Consider the following 20,753-nt stretch of genomic DNA (forward strand, 5'->3'; position numbering starts at 1 on the left):
TATGAATGATAATTATCATGAATAATAAGTCATCACACTAATAAAGAATAATTTAATATATAGTGCTTACGCGCTCACGATAGGTATTATGCGGATCGACTTAGCAAAGTAGCTCGTCTAATTAAACAAAGTCAAATTTAAAAAAGGGTTAGGAATATTTTTTTGCGCGGAACGTGATTTATTACACCTTCAGAATTCCCTATTTGAGAAAAAGTAGTTAGGAGTCGAACACCTGTATATCTTACCTATCAGCAGGTGTCATTGAAGTCATAAAATCTAAACTAAATAAATATAACATATAAACATAAATCGAATTGTACTGGTGGAAAAAGAAATACAACAGTTTTAATTTCTTAACAAATATTTTATTTAATACGTGTATGATTGTAACTAATTATCACAGCCTATTTGTATAGACTTTATAACATTACCAAGCGGTAATCTTTAATTTATTCGTGGTAACTCGAAAACGACTTTTAAAATAGGTATTAGATACGTATTCCATACGTAATTTACGTTACTGTCGCCATTTTCCTTTACTTTTGTTCTAAAAAACTTGATGAAATAAATATTTATCCAGAAGTCAGATTTCCTGTAGAATTTAAGCTTCACCTTCTTCTAATGTGTCTGGTAGTTTCTTTCCCCGCGTGTCTGGTAATATTATACAAAGACAAGACCCAATGAGTGGTACGACACCAAAAGCGAGAGGTGGTAACCAGGCACTGGTATGAGCTAATGTAGCCACAAAGGGAGCCACCATAGATCCCACTCTTGCAACAGTAGAAGAAAGTCCAACTCCAGAGTTTCGTACAACAGTAGGAAACAGTTCTCCTGCGTATAGATACACAGTTGCGAAGGATATACTCATTCCCCATAGACCGATGCAACCAAGCGTTAAGTGGCTGGCGGTGGATGTGGGCACAACAGCGAGGAGGAGACAGCTGAGACCGGTGACGCAGTTGGAACTCATTAAAGTTATCTTTCTACCGAGGAGTTGATTAGCGTATATTGAAATAATTGTTCCTGGCACCTGCACGAAAAATAAGATATTATTCATCAACATTAAACATTGTAATTATATTTTATAAATCAAATTTAATCTCCGTATATCAAAAATTGACTCAAAATCATAACACACTCATAAAAACTTTTATAATAATAATAATATATTTTATTGCACACTAAATAAGGTCAAATTAAAGATATACAAGTTATAATAATAAATAAGCTTTACAACAAGAAATTCTTGTTGCTACAAAGCAATTGACTGTTTTTCTTAATGCATATAAATATAAATAATTTAAAGGTTGTTTTTTTTTGATTTTTTTATGCATAGGTACATAATTAGCAATCGTTTAATTACCAATATAGATGCAGATATCGTGACATTAGAGAAGATATTTCCTGACACATGTCCAATGTATTGTGAAACACCGAAGAAGCAAAATCCACACACGAACCAATTGAAGCAAATGGCAAGAGTGCGTACTCGGAGTCTTGGTGTTTGGAACAATGCAAAGAACGACGCTTTCTCGTGAACACTATTCATATCGACAGCCATTTTCTGGATAGAAGAATCAATATTTTCCGTTGGTCGTCCATTTCTGTGAAAAGCAGGTTATGTTATAGTAATAAAGACATAAACACGAGGAAAGAATTTAATGAAATCACGATGTATATAAAAAAATACCTCTTTGCAATTCTCTTTAAAATTGTAAGTGTATCCTCTACTCTTCCTGCTGTCATTAACCATCTTGGAGATTCAGGAAGCAAAAAGTAATAACTGAGAAATAGTATAGAGGGCAATGATATTGCTAATTGAAACGTGTTCCAGTTTCGTAAAAAGTATCCAAATAGAGGCAAAGTTAAGTGTCCTAAATTAAATGGTATTTGATAGAGAATTCCAATAGTATCCCTGTATTTTGTTCCTATTAACTCCATAATCAGAACGAAACTTGTGACCATTGTTCCTCCAGTAGCGACAGCCAGAAGGAATCGTAGAGAAGTGAACATATACCAATTTACTGAATAAGCAGTCGTAACTCCTGCTATGAGCTGAAGAAATACCGCTCCCAAAAAAGGTATTCTTCTTCCGAATCTGAAAGTAAGGATCATTGAGTTTAGTTCGCCATCGTTATTATTTTATTTACTTCGAACTAAAGGTCTGTTATAAAATCAAGATTGTGACATCTTTTTATCTAAGGTTAACTGTAGCGTTCAAGACATACATTCATAAAATATAAACCAAATACACGCACTGTGAATAATTTTCTATTACTCGTAATACGATTACAATAAACTGGTTATTATGATGTAATTTAATGTTTATATAACTCATACATGTATAGAATAACAAATTTAATTAAAATTTTACACCTTCCTGCATATTTTTTTCGTTGATGTTTTACGAGGCCTTTCCTGAATGAATTAAGTTTGCGTTGTTGTTTGAATATATAAATATAGCTAATACACATAAAAATAAATAAAATTGGAGTGTCTGTTTGTAATATTAAAATAACCGCTTTTTACTAAATGCTTAAGGATGTATGCACGGTACATATACCAAAATAACATTTTCTACAATTTTTGTTTGTCTGTCTGTTTGTTTGTTCCAGCTAATCTCTGAAACGGCTGGACCGATTTTGACGGGACTTTCACTGGCAGGTGGCAACTGGTGTAATAAGGAGTAACTTAGGCTACTGTTACTTTAGACATTTATTTATTTTGTAACTCAGCGAAGTGAAAAATAATTTTTGTTAAGTTTCCCGCGGACGAAGTCGCGGGCACAGCTGGCCGGCAGTAGGCTACAAAATTATTACAAAAAGTTTTGTATTTCACACTTCATAGAAAAAATCGCAGTCAAATACGTTTAATTTTAAATCTGTCTTTTAAGTATTTTAAGTCTTCTACTGGGGCAGTGACCGATTGAATGATGTTTCTTAAAGTGCTTCCATCCGGGCACCCGGCTTACGAGATTATCCCGGATGCACCAATTTAGTTTTGATGACCTGCATGTACTTAATTTTACCCTACGTATTTAATTTTTACGGTAGGTACTACAAACCTGTCAGAGAGATGTCCAAAGAGCATATTTCCCACAAGAATACCAAGCATGAATATAGTTTGGGTAAGATTTTTGAGCCATGCTTTTTCGCAGATAAGATCCCATTGTGATATAATTGTTTCGCCAAACACACTGTGGTCATATTTGTATTTCGTACAATTAGACAAACATTTGTTGTCGAATTCATCGTTACTTGAGCAGGTGAAGTTTACGGGAGGTGCAAGAAATATAATACTCATTTGATGCCAGGCGACAGGAAATTTAACGAGAAAAACGACAAAACATATCCATATTTGCCATTTTCCTATTGCTCCTATTGCCTTTGTCATTGGATCCTCAACATTCTGACCTTCGGCTTCCTTTGTTTCGTTGTCCACCACTGTAGTTTAAAAAAAATATATGTTTAGTAAATTATTATTTCGTTTGTACTACAATTAAACACGTTTTTCTTTCACCGCGCAGAAATCATAAATGTTACCTACCTACTTACATTAATTAATTTGAGATTTTTCACAATACGCATGTAAAGCTATCCTTCCTAATTTTGTGAGCTATCCTTTCATGTAAAGCTATCCTTTCTAAATTTGAAAAACGCGTCATTACGATTGCTCTTTTGGGTAACCTAATTAAATTATTCTGTTATGGGTTGCTTTTTTGAAATTGATCAATACTGACTAGATATTATATATTTAAATAATTAATTTTCATACTTTAATATTTATTTTATCAATATTTTATCTATTGTTAGGGTTCCCTGTAAGTAATAACTGTTAATGATAAGACCGCCTGTGCACTTTTTTTAGTTAGAATATTGTTATTTTCCTTATGTTATTTAAAATATGCAGAAAATGTGCAATGTGTTAAATAAATAATAGATAATAATAAATTAATAAATAAGAGGTAACTTAGTCGACTGATTTTATGCTCCCACTCCATGCTCAGTTATCCATCAAAACAACTTAACCTAAATAAGTTACCTATCATTTTGTATAAAACAAATGAAGATCAAAATATAGTCACCTCGATTTTATTACATTTATATAATGATTTCATTCCGTGTAACATTAAGTCGTATGTCATTTATCCTTAGATAACAAATTATCACCTTCATATTTGTTGCAAGATCAGTATAATCGAGAAGTATGCGGTCATAAACCATTACTTAATACAATAAATGGTAAAGTTTATTTGTTTGTTTGAACGTGCTTATCTCAGGAGTTATCACCAAATTAATTCAGCTTGCCATGTGTTAGCGTCACTATCAAGCTTGTAATTTAAGAATGATAATTATTAGAATTTGTAAAATTTAAACTGGAAATTACTTTTAAATATTTTTCATTTTTCTATTTAAATTCAAAAACAGAGTTATGTATTAATCTAGTCGATAAACATAAATAAATTTGAAAGTAGAAATTTTTTGTAATAAAACCGCAGGCAAAATATTACATTAGTAGACATAGTACTCAACTCAACTTACGAAAGGACGGTTTAATAAATTTTTGAAGGTACTTAAATAAAATAAGTTTTATTTTTTTTAATTTTGATTTTTGAACGAGTCTGACAGGCCCACCTCAAGGAATCTAATTCAGCAAGGTAATCTATGTCTAAAGTGCAGACAGAATTATGTATTTTTTTCTTCTAAGTAATTCTTACTTACATAAAAAAAAATATACCAGTGTCATGTTTTGACTTAATATAATCGTTCGTGATTTTACACGCTTGATGGTATTGTATTCAGGCGAGAATATCGGGATAAATAATACGGAAATATCGTGATAAATAGGAAAATGTGTTACCAGTTATAAACATCGAAACTTCGTCGAAATCGGTTGAGTGTTTTAGAGTTAAAGAATAATAAACATCTATCTATTAATCCATCCTCATAAATTTTTATCGTATTTTTTTTTTAAATTAACTCACCCAATTTATCAACCGCACTAAACTCTTGTTCCTCTGGACAAGTCATTACAAATACAAATATTCTTTTTTTTCTTCTACAAAAATTTCCAACTTACACAAAAAAAAAAAAAAAAAACACAGAAAAACTATGAAACTATAGCGATCTTTTCAACCGACGAACATCGAATGAATCGAGAATCTCTTAGCCGTTGAGAAATGAAGGCCTCTACTGTATAAATTTTTATATGTCAATCTTTAAAGGCCACTGCATACGTATCGTGTTTTTGATCGTACGGAACGGGACGATCAAAAACGGAACGAGACGCGAAGTTTTGGAAATATAAGCGAAAAAGCATACGTCACAATCACGGACGGGATGAGAACGTGAAACGGACGGGTAGGGAAAAATATCGTCGGCGACGATGTTTAGCACGTTCCGTCTCGCGGGTCCCCCGTCCCATCCGTGACTCCGCTACATATTACCCATTGTTACTGAGTTACTTTCACGGTGCGTATGCATTAAAAATCCCCGTCTCACTAACCACGCTCCGTCTCCGTCCCATCCATGTTCTAGCGCTGTTCTGTGCAAGTGTGCACGTCACGTATGCAGCGGCTTTAAATATCAATATTTACATGAGATGTAAATTTTGACACGTACATATAAAATTACAATAAATAGCTTTCTTTTCATAACTATGTGAATAATTTAAATATTAATACCTACCAAATTCTTAATTGTCATATTAACAAAATACACAATATTATGTCCTTTTATGTAAAACAAATCGTAATAGAGGTTATTAAATTATGATATCAATATATTTTTTAATTTATAAAACTGATAAATATTTAACAGTCAGTCATTCGTTGAAAATGTAGAAATATCAGGATATTATTTATGATCTATGTATATCTAAACTCACACTTGAGAACGTCCTCCTTTTTTGAAGCTTGATAAAAATTGTACAAAAGTCTACAGCTATTAATATTATTACGTAAATTTAGAGTAATTCCAGTGACGACCTACAAACTATGTATCTATGATTGCTTACCTACGTTGTAACGTTGTGACGTGCATTTCTAAAGGCATATCTATACAAATAAATAAAATTGGAGTGTCCGTTTGTAATATTAAACATCCGCTTTTTACTAAATGCATATGGATGTATGCACGGTACATATACCAAAATAACATTCTGTCTGTTTGTTCCGGCTAATCTCTGAAACCGCTGGACCGACTTTGACGGGACTTTAACTGGCAGATAACTGGTGTAATAAGGAGTAACTTAGGCTACTGTTACTTTAGACATTTATTTATTTTGTAACTCAGCGAAGTGAACAATAATTTTTGTTAAGTTCCACGCGGACGAAGTCGCGGGCACAGCTAGTAGGCTATAAGTAGTAAGGAGTAACTTAGGCTACTTTTATTTTAGAAATTTATTTATTTTACAACTTTGCGAACTAAACAATAACTTTTTTGTTAGGAGTTTACATGTTCTAAGTGATATATAAGATTATAATATGGCCTTAGAGACATAAAATCATAAAACAAGAAAAATAGCGAGCGCACCGTCATTCGGTTGAACGACCTCTGTAACATTATTTAATGTTACATGTTACTGTGTGGTAACAACAAAAATAAGTATATATAATTTTTCGAACGAATTTCTTCCAACCTGTAGTGGAGCAGCGTAGTAGCTTAAGCTCTAATCCTAAATGGAGAAAGAGGCTTATATCGCAGTGAGATAGCAGTGGGATATTAGAGACTCAATGCGAACATGATAAAAAAATTATATGGTGTCATGGGATACCAGGTAGGAACGAAGTTCCTTCGGATAGTATAGAAGCAACATAATTTGAAAAATAAATGTTGAATTTTATATATATTTTCTAGTTCCTGATTTTTGTTTAATTTTGTTGATTGGTATTTAATTAAGTACATAAAAGTATTTAGGTAATTTAGTATTTTAGAAAATAACAAATACCGTAAAATAAAATAAATCAAACAAAATAATAATAATTCAAACTATTAAGTGAAATAAGAAAAAATATGTCATTTATTTTTGTCGACAGTATAAAATTACATAAATATTTAAAAACAAACTTTACTAGTAATATTTTAGTTTTACAAACGTCATATTATACAGTCGTGTGACTGATATTACGTCACTTCCGTTATATATTTTTCTTACGGTACAGTTCGGTCGCCCAGCCAGCAAGGAACTTCGTTCCAATATGGAACTTAATATTTTGTAAATAACAAGATTTATTACTTGCCTTAAATTAATTTTTACTGAATGGCAATTAATATAATTTATTATTTTATAACACGTTGCCTGATACCTCAAAAGATCTTACGATTGCAATTTTTAAGAGAAAATTGTTTTATCTACTTAACAGTAATATAAGTAAGATAAATGTATTACGATGTTAATGACTTTTTATTACACGGAATTTAGAATACCACTTTAATGACCTTTAAGCTAATTAATTAAACGTGACTTATAATAAACATTTCAATTATCATAATATTAATTAGATAGTTAAGTAATTATATCAACACAACTAATTCAATGATAATCAGTTGTTAATAATGTTAAAATTATTGTCTTGAACCTCATTAATATTTAATATTTGCACACACATTATAGGTACTAATGTTAACCTTGTGCAACTATAATACCATATTCGCGCAAATATAAATATTTATTAATTTAAATGAATAAATATTTATTATTATTATTATTGCCTAACAAATTGACGTCAACAAAATACATGTAAATACGAAATGTATACATACCGGGAAAGATACCTTCGCTAAAAATTTATACCATGCTTAAACCAAGGGAGCCCATAATAATATCTACCAGTTTAAGGAAATGTATGTTTTGTGAAATGAGATAATAAATTAAAATTTTATGTTATTTAGGAAAATAAAACTTGCTCTTTGTGCTCAAACATATTCCGTTATTTATCGTGGACCTTTTTCAAGACTATGATAACCTTTCGCCTACAAACTGATATGAAACATAAAGTTGACGGTGCTGTCTGCTCGGTTTGTCGGGTCTTTATATTGTCTAGACGGGATAGCCTCTAAGAAAAATAAATACATTTTTTTAGAAATGTATTGACTTCGCTAAAGTTTTTAAATACTTGTCTTTTGAATAATTGAACGATTCAGTCTGTAACATCTCACTGCCGTAGAAAGGACTTTGTTTTCTATAGGAGGTTGTAACTGTACTCGGCCGGTGTTTAAGGCGACAGAAAAGTTGTACGTCGTTTATTTATTTATTTTTTACCATATTTATAAATAAATAAAACACATCACACACGATACTCCTTAGTAGTATGAGAATACTCTGTCAGAGTTTTCGAAACACACATAACACAAACCGAATGTTAAGAACACGATAAACGACTGTCACTGATGTAAACTTATCTACCTATCCTAAGCGGGTTTGATCCCGCAATCAGTAATCACTTTACCACGAGTTAATCAATTAACAAAAATATTAAAATCACTACCAACACAATGAATGATTTATGGGTCGTCCATCGAGGGGTTAAGATAAAAATTACGCAACATCATAATTATTTTTCGTTGAACGCGAAATTTCTAAACCAAACAAACAACCAATAAACACTGTACGGTCTGTGCGACCTTAATGACAGACTGGATAATATTATCACGGCGCTTAATTTTAATAAGATATAAGATTATATTCTGGAAATTTCAATATACATTGCACCAATAAAAATACACGTGATTTATTGGGGGGGGAGGGGAGCTATAACCTCATTAATATCTGGTGATAACCAGACTCCAGACTAAAAAAGTTACTTAAAACTGGGTATAGGCCTCTTTCCCCATGTAGGAGAAGCATCAGGGCTTAATCCACCTCCATCCACCGAGGCACGGTGGGGAAACCCACAAGCACTGCACAAACACCCAGACCACGGCAAACATCTGTATGACCAATACAAATGTTTGTCATGTGCGGGGCTCGAACACGCAACCGCCAGCGCAACAGCCACGTGGTTAATGTCTTAATAAAGGAGAATTACCACGCTTAGGGCGAAATTATTGAATATAATGTGTAGCTATATCAATTGTCAACAAGACACAATAAAACAATCGCAGACAGCAGCCTTATCTTCCAGTATGGCCGGTCACCATAGGAGAGTTCGACAAAAATTTAATTTTACAACACTTTTATCAATAGCTTAAACAAGACTTAAACGTTACACTCGATAACAATTTTCAGTAGTAATGTCAATAGTCAGACGACTCGAATAAGAATAATCCGACAGATATAGTCCGCGACCGGCAGATAGACACCGCACTGAACATAAAAGCATCGTTCCTTTTTTTCGTAAAATCGAACGATATATGTAAACTTCGTCTCATATTTTATTTATCTTCATATATCACGAAAATAGGTGTTACAAACGGGTCTAATCACGAATTGTACACTGTAATATCGCGCTGATATAAGTAGAAGAAACTCGGAGAAACGTGTTTTTGACATCGGAAAGTGTCTCAAGCCGACATATGTACTTACATGATTATTTGAAAATATGAATTGATTGAATGTATTAAGTAATTGTATGAGAAATTATAAAAATCAAATGTCAAATTTATTTTGTGCCTATAATTGTTATGATTATGATGTGTTAATGTATTTACTGATTCTTCAAGTACTATTATATTTAATTCTTTTTGTAATTCAGTCATGTATGGAATAAATAAAGTTTTATTATTATACTAGATGTCACCGTTGAATAAATAATAGATACATATAATTTTATATATAAATGAGGTGATAAATTTACATATACGCTTACGCACCGGCAGGGAAATCAATCGGTGAGCAATCCTAGCCGAGTCGAGTTACACTGCCTTCTGCATCCTGGCTGCAAGCAAACCGTCCCAGATGCCCAGTTGTTTAAGTTGGTGAGCGAGGCTAACTGGGATCAAACTGTTGACAGACACTACGATAGAGATAATTTCAGCGGACCTCACATTCCTTATGTAAACAATTTCGTGGGCTAGATTCAGATTTTTACGGTTTTTTTCTCATTTTCGGCTTCCACGAGATTCTTGTCATGCGGGATGGTGATCTCCACTAAAAACACCCTCGTCCGTGCCCTATCCATCACCACGATATCAAGCTTGTTCGCCAGTATCGCTGGCAATTCTGTCTGTGGCGATAGGCAGGTCTCAGTGAAGCTGGACTCCGTCGCTTTCGGGTACGCCGGTGAGTACTGATAATAATTCTGGGCATCCTTATTGACAATAGGACATCTTCTGTTCCAAAAGACCGTACATAAGAGCAAGCTCTTAGTTGAGAATTTTAGCCGCTTGGTTTCCCTTAAGAGGTACCCGAATCGCAGCCAATGCACGGATGCCTTACTGTCTACGTAAGGCGCGTGGAGTGCCTTGTAAAATCGTCTATGGAGCTCTTTCTCCATCCATATGGTCTTCCGGTCAGATGTGCTCAGTATGACTGGTTTCTATCACGCTCTGAGGTGAAAGAATCGATCGAGTCAACTCGGGGCCGACGAGTGTATCTGATCGAGAAAGATACAGACAGCTGCTCTTCGCTGTTGTGTCACTGTGTTTAGTATATTCATGTAATACGTTATAATTGATTGCGATTTCCAATAAATATTTCACTTCTATCGTATGGTCTAAAGCGGACATACACTCTATTTTTTAACCGACTTCATAAAAGGAGGAGGTTACTCAATTCGACCGTATATATATATATTTTTTTTAATGTATGTTTGGAGATAACTTCGTCGTTTATGACCCGATTTTGATATTTTGTTTTTGTTGGATAGAAGATATCTTAAGTGTGGTACCATGATAAGGAAACTAGGATCTGATGATCGGATACCAGAGAAATCGAGGGAAACTCTCGAAAATCTGCATAACTTTTTACTGGGTGTACCGATTTTGATGATTTTTAATTTAATCGAAAGCCAATGTTTATCATGTAGTCAAATTTAAATTTCATTGAGATCTGATTACAAATTTTGGAGTGATATTTGATAATGCGTATTTACTTGACTATTTTTTCGTCGACCTACGTTGTATTATTTGTCGATGTAATTGAAGTCGGTTTTTATCGTTTACCAGCAAACACAACTATCTTATTCCTTGATACTTAATAACTAAAAATATCAACAATTGGTAATTTATTCTAATGTGTCTGGTATTTGTCAGTCCGATTAATAGGTAGGTACTTGTGAGATTTAGGTATTCACATTAACTAATGCTGTGTGGTTACGGCAGTTTCGAATATAGCCACCTCTTCGGCGGGATAACCATTCAACTGCTAGTTTTCAAATACACAGGCCGAAGACGGATAGCAGCGTCTTCGGTGCGACAAAGCCAGCCCTGCGGTCACCAATCCGCCTGCCTAGCTAGGTGACTATGGGTCAACACATGAGTTCACGCCATAATATCTGACATGAACTTGGGGAGGCCTATGTCCAGCAGTCCAACTGCGATAGGCTGAAGTAATTAAGTGATGAACTGTAATAATTATATTTACTTGATTGACGTATGGATATTAAATATAAATGTTGACCAAAATATAAAAATAAAGTAAAATAAAACATATTTATATTTTACGTCGGCAAAGCTCATAACCAAATCATCCCTAGTTACTAACTAATCAAGTAAGTATATATAAATACGAAACACTACGATTACAATTTGCGATTGACCATTTTTTCAGCTTCTTCTTAATTCACTGAACGTTCAGCGAAAACCTAACAATGCAGAAATACGAGACACTATAATTGATCTGCATCACGTGAAGTTAAATGTTTGATTTATTTAATTTTTTTTATCTAGAACCATTACAAAACATATATTTGTAACAAATATGTATACTTTATATGGATTGCGGTAAACCGGGAAGTCTGGTGCGAACTTGGAAAGGCCTATATATCCAGCATTGGACTGCGATAGGCTGAAGTGAGTGAATGAGTAATGTAATAAATAAAAATATTTTTGAGAAGCTCTATAGCTTTAGAAGTACCTTTAACTATTTCGCGATGTCATTATATGTTGCTACTTACCTGTTTTTCGCAATGAATTAAGGTACAATATATAAAAACGGCAATAAAATGACTTATGCACCAACAAGTGTCATAAACACGTGCGCAAATTCGTCTATGGATGATGATTCACTTATTTTTTGTTTTCCTGCGAAAATATTATTAGCATTTTTGCGTTAACTGCTCATTTACAATTAATTTCAATGCTATCTTTTATTTTTGTTCAATTTCAATCAGAAAATGTGGATTCTCTGTTATAATAATTAAGTACCGTGAGAACAAAAACAAAGCACTAGAAAAAAATCTGCTTCAGTTCAGAAGTTGTAGGTATACATTTTACTTTACAAGGAGTAACTTATCAATTTGTTGAAGGTTTGGACGTTGTCAGTATTAAGGAGTAGGACATGACCTACTTCAAAAGAGTGATGATAAAATTTAACTACCGGGTTCATTATAAAAAATAATTATATACATACTATATACTATATCAGGCATGATAATATAACAATTAACATATTTTTATTACTTTTATTTTGGAGCATTACCTACGAGTATATAAGTTTAAAATGAATAAATAGTAATTCAAGTAATAAGTTAACTTTTATACTAATAATACATCAATATAAAATTTGCACAGCTCCAAGAAGTCAGTGTTTTATTATCGCAAAATGAAAAGTAACGCAAAGCTCTTTCTTTTAAACTTCTATATTTTTGTAAGAATGCTAATGCATTCTTACAAATGCATTAGCATTCTTACAAAAATATATAATTATGTATGTAGTTATGCTATAAAATACTCACATTTATACATAATACACATCAAACTATAAATAACACATATTTTACAATAAACATTTTAACTGATTTTCATAGATAATTTTGTTGACTGATGAAAAAGTTTTCTTGAACTATTTTGATAATTTTTACGTGTCTGCCATAATAAATCAATTTATGATTAAAGAATTATCCGTAAATAAAAAAGCGTAAACTGACAAAAATGGTTAAGGATTTTTTTTCGATCTAAAGCACTAATGCTTTGCATATTGAGTCGTGCAGTATTTGGATCTAATTAATTAAATAATGTTTAGAGATTGATTTTATCACAAATTGTGATAATGTGCAATAATCTCACTTATTCAGGATTTTTATTATTATAATTTTTGAGATAGTAACTCAATTGTTTACAGTACAAAAACTAAGTTTTTAAGTTGTATTTTATGAGTAGTAGACTCAATAATTAATTGCCTGATAAATAAAACTTGGAGCCGTGTACTTTTGGATTTTCCATTTCCTAATATTTGAATGTTGATAAAGTATTCATTAAAATTCTATCAACCTTAATTTTTTATCAATTTTACGACTATTAACATCTACTTTAATGACTGCGGAAAGTCTGAAGCGTGTAGTTATATTTTATACGACAAAACAAAATACCTACCTGTATTGACAATCAGATTATCCAGAATACCGGAAATAGGTATTTGTTTCCGTAGTCATATAATATAGATTGAAATGCAATGGTCGATAATTTATTAAACGTTTACCTTGTTTTTATACATATGTCACAAAAATCTTAAGGATTGTTATAAACTAAGTTTAATGTCGTAGTACAAGGTGAAACATGTAAGTTGTTTATGAAATTTGTTTTTTTTTTAATGTTTAAAATGAGTTTTTAATTTCTAAGCTTTTTACCTACACATAAAAATATTTATTTGGTTTAAATTAGTTAAGTTAAATTCTTCTGTTAAAATTGTTGAAAAAAAAAAAACCATTTTCATTTGAATTAAAAATAAATAAATAATTAGAAATTTGTTTCCAAAGTAGATCCTATTATTAACTACTTCAGTATATATTTAATCTAATCTAAGCATTGGTAATTAACTTGCAAAGAAATCCTACTTATATTCGTAGACTACACATTCAGTCTGTGATAGGATATGCCTTCCTGCGGGTTGTACGCCTCCATAAAGGAAGAGAAATAAATGAAAAATACAATATAAATTAAAGATTAACTCTAAATATTTATCGTATGTCTAACGGCAAATGAGAATATATAACGCAAAAAATCCTTTTCGTAATTACACTTATAACACTTTCTAAATCATATTGAATAAACATAAAAAATTCCAACGGAAATATCGGTAATAACCACTTACTTTTATACGATCCTTGTGATTCGATACAGTCACAACAAGTATACTTGTAATTTGGTAACACAAAACGGCAAGAAACGTGTGCCGCAGCTATCGTGGCTGCGCTCAAACACGTATTGAGGATAGTGTTGGCCGGTCACTGTATATACATCAACCAGACCAGAGCGCTGCTCGAATATATGAGCAGCCACCCGTGGAGATCACAGTCACAAACAATTATCACGCTTATTACATAGAAGACAGGAGATAAATATGATGTCGCTAAGATATAAACTTAAATCTAACACAAAATGCCAGAAAATTAAAATTACCACATTTTTTGCTCCTTGTTTCGATAATTATATGCGGAGTACCTACGTTGAAACGCATGTAAGGGATTTACCCCGAGTATTAATGACAGTTAGGTAATAAAAAAATCAAAATATATACATGTTACATAGCATGTTTTACTTTAAATTATTTTATTGTTTTTTAATACCGTTATTATATATTTTTGACCGACTTCAAAAAAAGGAGGAGGTTACTCAATTTGACCGTATATATATATATATATATATATATATATATATATATATATATATATATATATATATTTTAAGTATGTTCGGGGATAAATCCATCTTTTATGAACCGATTTTGATAATTCTTTTTTTATTTGAAAGGTGATATCCTTAATTTGGTACCATGATAAGGAAACCAGGATCTGATGATGGGATCCCAGAGAAGTCGAGGGAAACTCTCGAAAATCCGCATAGCTTTTTACTAGGTGTACCGATTTTAATGATTTTTAATTTAATCAAAAGCCGATGTTTATCATGTGGTCACATTTAAATTTCATCGAGATCTGATTACAACTTTAGGACTACCTAATCTTTGATAATGCGTATTTACTTGACTATTTTTTCGTCTACCTACGTTGTATTACTTGCCAATATAATTGAAGTCGGTTTTTCTTCGTTTGTTAATACTAGCTGTTCGCGACTTTGTCCGCGTGGAATTTAACAAAAAGTTATTGTTCAGTTCGCAGAGTTGTAAAAAAACAAATTTCTAAAATAAAAGTAGCCCTAGTTAGTCCTTATTACATCAGCTATCTGCCAGTGGAAGTACCGTCATAATCGGTGCAGCCGTTTCAGAGATTAGCCGGAACAAACATACAGACAGACAGACAGACAAAAAATGTAAAAAATTGTTATTTTGGCATATGTACCGGGTATACATCCATATGTATTTAGTAAAAAAAGGTTATTTTAATATTACAGACACTCCAATTTTATTTATTTGTATAGATAAAAAATGTTTATATGAAATGATAATGAACGACAGATATGACAGAATTATAAAAACTACTGCTAATCAAGCTTTTTGTTTATATGGCTGTGTTTATTATAATGTTACATTTGTATTTCAAAGTAACAAAAAACTGGCTAGACAGGTGGAGGGAGGGGGGAGGATGCGATAATAATATATTATGCGAGTCGCATTTATAAACAGCGTGTAAATTTGCATAATGTATATATACCTACTTAATTTTATCGTAGGATTCTATGAAGACTGTACCCAGCAGTAACTTATCGGTGATAATCTTTCCCCACCGGACACGCCGGTGTGACTTGCACTGAATAAATACCCAATAGATATCATTCCCGCCTATTGCAGTCCACTGCTGGACATAGGCCTCCACAAGTTCGCGCCAAAAATGCGCAAACTCATGTGTATGCCCATAGTCACCACGCTGGGCAGGCGGGTTGGTGACCGCAGGTCTGGCTTTCTCGCACCGAAGACGCTGCTGCCCGTATTCGGCCTGTGTGTTTGAAAGCCAGCAGTTGGACGGTTATCCCGCCATCGGTCGGCTTTTTATGTTCTAAGGTGGTAGTGGAACCTTGTTATCCCTTAGTCGCCTCTTACGACACCCACGGGAAGAGAGGGGGTGGCTATATTCTTTGGTGCCGTAGCCACACAGATACCCCATAGATAGGAAGAGAGTATCTAATGATTCAGAGCCTGTTTCACAAATTTTGGATATTTGACAGATGACAGTATCCGACCGTAAAACGTTTTTGAAGTAAAACTTCTTTACGCACGCTTGCCTTGGGGATTACTTCCCTCTCTTGCTGGTGAACGCGTTACGAAAAGTACGATCGGGCCAGGCGAACGGAAGTTGTAAGGGAGATATAAGTAAGATGGAGCTAAAGAAGTTTTACTTCAGTCGTGTGGTCTACAGCACACTCTTTTTTTGTTAGTGTGTTTTTGTAACACTGATTTTTAAATCCTTCTTTTCCTTTTTAATCCTTCGACTAATTGAGAGGAATTTCTAAGAGCTACACACTAATTCGCTGCATGCTGCTAATCAAATAGAACGCGACGGGTTTAGTAATCGAGGCTAATTTCTAATGGAATAATTGACACATACAATGCTGTCCTTAGAAGAAGTAAATAATATTATTTATTTCTGTCATACTAAAATCCTTTAATATGTTATTGAGTATTAAAAGAAAACAAGTTTTTGGTACTAACCGTTTAAATAACAGCTACGCATTATAAATAATCAAAAAACCCCATTAAAAAATACGCGGACGATCCAAAATTGCTTAGTTTTTATTTTTTGTGATCAAGATGTGTTTTTATCATTAATGATCTGTTGAAAAGACAGGAAAACTGATACTTTGGCAAACATAACAGGTTTTAACGCAATAGACACAGTTTCTAACGTTTTCCATGCGTATTTTCCTCCTCTTACATACCTAAATATTAAATACCTATAATTGATGAATAAATATTATCTACTTCTGAGTTAGTTAAGGAATATATTTTTATATGGTAAATGAGAATGTGTTTAAATGCTAACCCACGTGAAGTAGGGCTTAATTAATAATTCCTTATCTACAATAAGGGATCATCCATAAATTAAGTCACACGTTAAGGGGAGTGGATGAGGTAAGGTTTTGTGACATCATATTTCATAATTGTATTTGCTCGTAAACGAAAAAAGCCGACTTCAATTACATCGACATGTAATACAACGTAGGCAGACGATAAAATAGTCAAGTAAATACGCGTTATCAAAGATTACTCAAAAAGTTGTAATCAAATCTCGATGAAATTTAAATGTGACCACATGATAAACATCAGCTTTCGATTAAATTAAAAATTATCAAAATCGGTACTCCCACTAAAAAGTTATGCGGTATAATACAGCGTAGGTCGACGAAAAAATAGTCAAGTAAAAACTCATTATTAGATATAACTCGAAAAATAGTTGTTAGATCTCAAATAAATTTAAGTGGGATCAAATGACACACCACCTTTCGATTAAAAAAATTTTTGTCCAAATCGATCTACCCAGTCAACAGTTCTGAACTAATATACATAAAAAAATACAGTCGAATTGAGAACCTCCTCCTTTTTTGGAAGTCCGTTAAAAATATAATATATATAATTGTTAGTTAAGTAGAAAAAACACAAATTTAGAAACTGAGATTTTAATTTAACAAATAAGAATTTATTGTTTGTTAAATGCAAAATATGTGACGTTACGCTAGGTAAGGTTGGGGGTCCCAACGGAGTTACTGGATCTCCTGGCGCGTCCCCACTCCCCAGGTGGCGGATAGGGGAACGCCAATCGCCTGCGAGTGGTAGGGGTCTTGCGGACGGAGCCCGCGGACCAAAACTGGTGCCGGGTGCCGTGCAGTGCGCCATTGAACCCGGGCGTTGGAGGTCAGGCCTGCTTGGCTTGGAGGTGGGACGCTCCTGGACCCTGTGTCCCCATTCTGCACACGGTTGAGTGTCCCTTAAGTGGGGTGGCCAGCTGCGGGTCGGGGGACCTTCGGCTGGCTTGAGACCCCACAAGTCGGGAGGGGTGGTCTTGTGGGTGCCGCTCCTCTAGGCGCCGGAGCCCGGATGTTTTCATTTGGGCCAACCGCCTTAACCAAGTGGTGCATGTTAACGCGACCCTATCCCGCCCCACTCAGGCGGAGGTCTGCTCACACGTGGTAGTTTTTAGTCAGTAAGAGTCTGACACACCACTCCGGTGCCGGTGCCCCCGCGGCGGAAGGTGCCCATAAGGAGTTTCTTCACGTAAAAAAGGCAGGAGCGAGGGTCTCATAAATATGACTATCTGTAACAAGGACGGGGGAGGGGTCCACAAGTCATGAAATTCTTGTGCAGTGATAGGGTATTCGACTATGTTTGAAAAAGTACTTCAAAACATTTTTCTTTTTAATCTGTATTTTTTTATAGAGGGTTTGTTCACAGGTTGAACATGTCACCCTCATTTTTACACCCTAAATATTACACAATTTCAAAACGTTGATTTTCCTATTAAGAAGCTACAAAAAATATATTTCGGCAAAATAAACACGCTTCTTGCCATAAAATTAAACTAAATTTTAAGCCTTTTTTATTCCCGCGAAACGTTAACAGCTATAAATATTTGGTCTTTTTTGGGAAAATAATGAATTATAATAGCTATCGTTGATCTAGTCGTACTACTTACATTCAAACTCCAGAAAAGTTGATTATCTAAGTGCCAGGTGATATCGAAATGAGGAATGTTTGGTTGTTTGGAACTAGCAAAACGAGATCCTAAGTCATAATCAACTAAACGTCGATTGTATTACTTTAACTGTAACAAAGCTTACAATTACTATGAAAGCCATTAACAAATTAATAATTATTGTATATTATTTCAGTTGGAACAAGATATAGAGAATTATATGGAATTTGCAACATGAAAGGAAGCCAAATAGATAAAACAAGTACATCTGGAGTCACAAGGTCTGCTAAACGAAAATTATCAGTTATATTTGCAGAAAAATCTGATAGTTAAATGTCACTTACACATCCATGTCAAGTCTTATACACCAACCATGTCAAGTGTTTACAGCCCTGAACTGAGCTGAGCTACCTATATGACGTCACACCACAGTGGCTCGTGTTTCAGGTAACGTGATATAAACCTGTATCTATTTTCTATAAGTATTAGAATGTAGACTTTTGTATGTGAGTTTATTATACAACTATACAAACTACCCAATTTAGATAGTAAATTTCCTTTTTATGTCAGAGTTGTCTGGAACTATTTGTATGCTTTGTTTGTAATATATTTTTGATGTACAATAAATTATAAAATAAAATAAATAAAAATATTATAAAAGCAAGGATCATTAATTTATTATATTGTGTCATTAAGACACGCGTGACATTTCTAAATATGTAAATAATTTCGAAATCTAAATATGTATTAGCAAAACTAGGTGAAATAGAATTTCGTAATTTTCTAGACCACTCTATCATCTCATCACTAGACTAAATTATGAACCCATTTCTTGACATGATGAAGTACTATAATCACGTCATCATCATCATCATCATCATCATCATCACAGCAGCCTTTCGCAGTCCACTACTGGACATAGGCCCCCACAAGTTCACGCCAAAAATGGCGTGAACTTGTGTACTATAAAGTTGTACCTAATCTTGAAAAGCAAGTCATCATTTTCACTGCGAAGTACAAATTTTTATATTTAGGATTTTCAAAAAAAAATTATTTTTAATAATGAAATAATAGGTATATAGCATATGTAATAAAGTTATGTATATAATAATAATATTACTTTATTTTCCAAATAAAAAGATTAATATTTGTACTTAAATACTTGTGCTACTAGTTACAAAGCAATTTCCTGTCCTTTCCTTTTCCTACGAAGCAAATTCCAAAAACCTGTGTTACGACATGCAGCGTTAATCCCCCCGACGACATAATTATGAGTATAGCTACTTGAACAACACAAGATAAGTTCTTAATAGTATCGACAGATGTTATTTAATTTCTAACAAAATGATGTAAGGCTTATGAATTTATTGGGTAGGTACTTACTAGTCGACCCGTACTCACTTCGTTGTACTGTACCCGCTCGCATTTCTCCAACTTGATTTACATATACTATTGTTTTTCACTAAATTTTTGGTTCAATAACAATAAAATATAGCGTATATCACTCCTGAATAGTGTAGCTTTCTGTTAGTGAAAGAATTTTTATGATCGGATCAGTATTTGCGAAGATTATCCCCTACTAACAAACAAAGTTAGAAACTTTACCTCTTTATAATATTAGTAAAGAATTATAGATATGTGAGATTATAATTGTGTTTGCTCGCAAACGAAAAAAAAAAAAACCGAATTCAATTACATCGACGAGTAATACAACGTAGATCGACGAAAATATAGTCAAGTAACTACGCGTTATCAAAGATTACTCAAAAAGTACTTATCAGATCTCGACAAAATTTATATGTAACCACACGATTAAACACCAGCTTTCGATTAAATTAAAAATTATCAAAATCGGTATACCCAGTAAAAAGTTATTGCGGATTTTCGAGTTTCCCTCGATTTCTCTGGGATTCCATCATCAGATCCTGGTTTCCTTATCATGGTACCAAACTAGGGATATCCCCTTCCCAACAAAAAAAGAATTACCAAAATCGGTACATCTAGTAGAAAGTTATGTGGTATAATACAACGTCGGTCGACGAAAAAAGCGTCAAGTAAAAACGCATTATTAGAT

At 33.3% G+C, this 20,753-nt stretch overlaps 1 protein-coding gene across 1 annotated transcript; it reads right to left on the minus strand.

The window, feature by feature from the left end:
- Positions 1-343: 343 nt before the first annotated feature.
- LOC123658374 (organic cation transporter protein-like) lies at positions 344-14,299 on the minus strand. The gene is made up of 5 exons (XM_045593806.1): positions 14,191-14,299; positions 3,065-3,443; positions 1,691-2,098; positions 1,364-1,604; positions 344-1,030 (listed from the first exon to the last, which is right to left on the minus strand). Coding segments are annotated over exons 1-5 (1,458 nt in total). The 5' UTR covers positions 14,192-14,299; the 3' UTR covers positions 344-601.
- Between the last annotated feature and the right edge of the window lie 6,454 nt (positions 14,300-20,753).

This window comes from Melitaea cinxia, chromosome 12 (genome assembly GCF_905220565.1).
Source record: "Melitaea cinxia chromosome 12, ilMelCinx1.1, whole genome shotgun sequence".
Taxonomy (NCBI): domain Eukaryota; kingdom Metazoa; phylum Arthropoda; class Insecta; order Lepidoptera; family Nymphalidae; genus Melitaea; species Melitaea cinxia.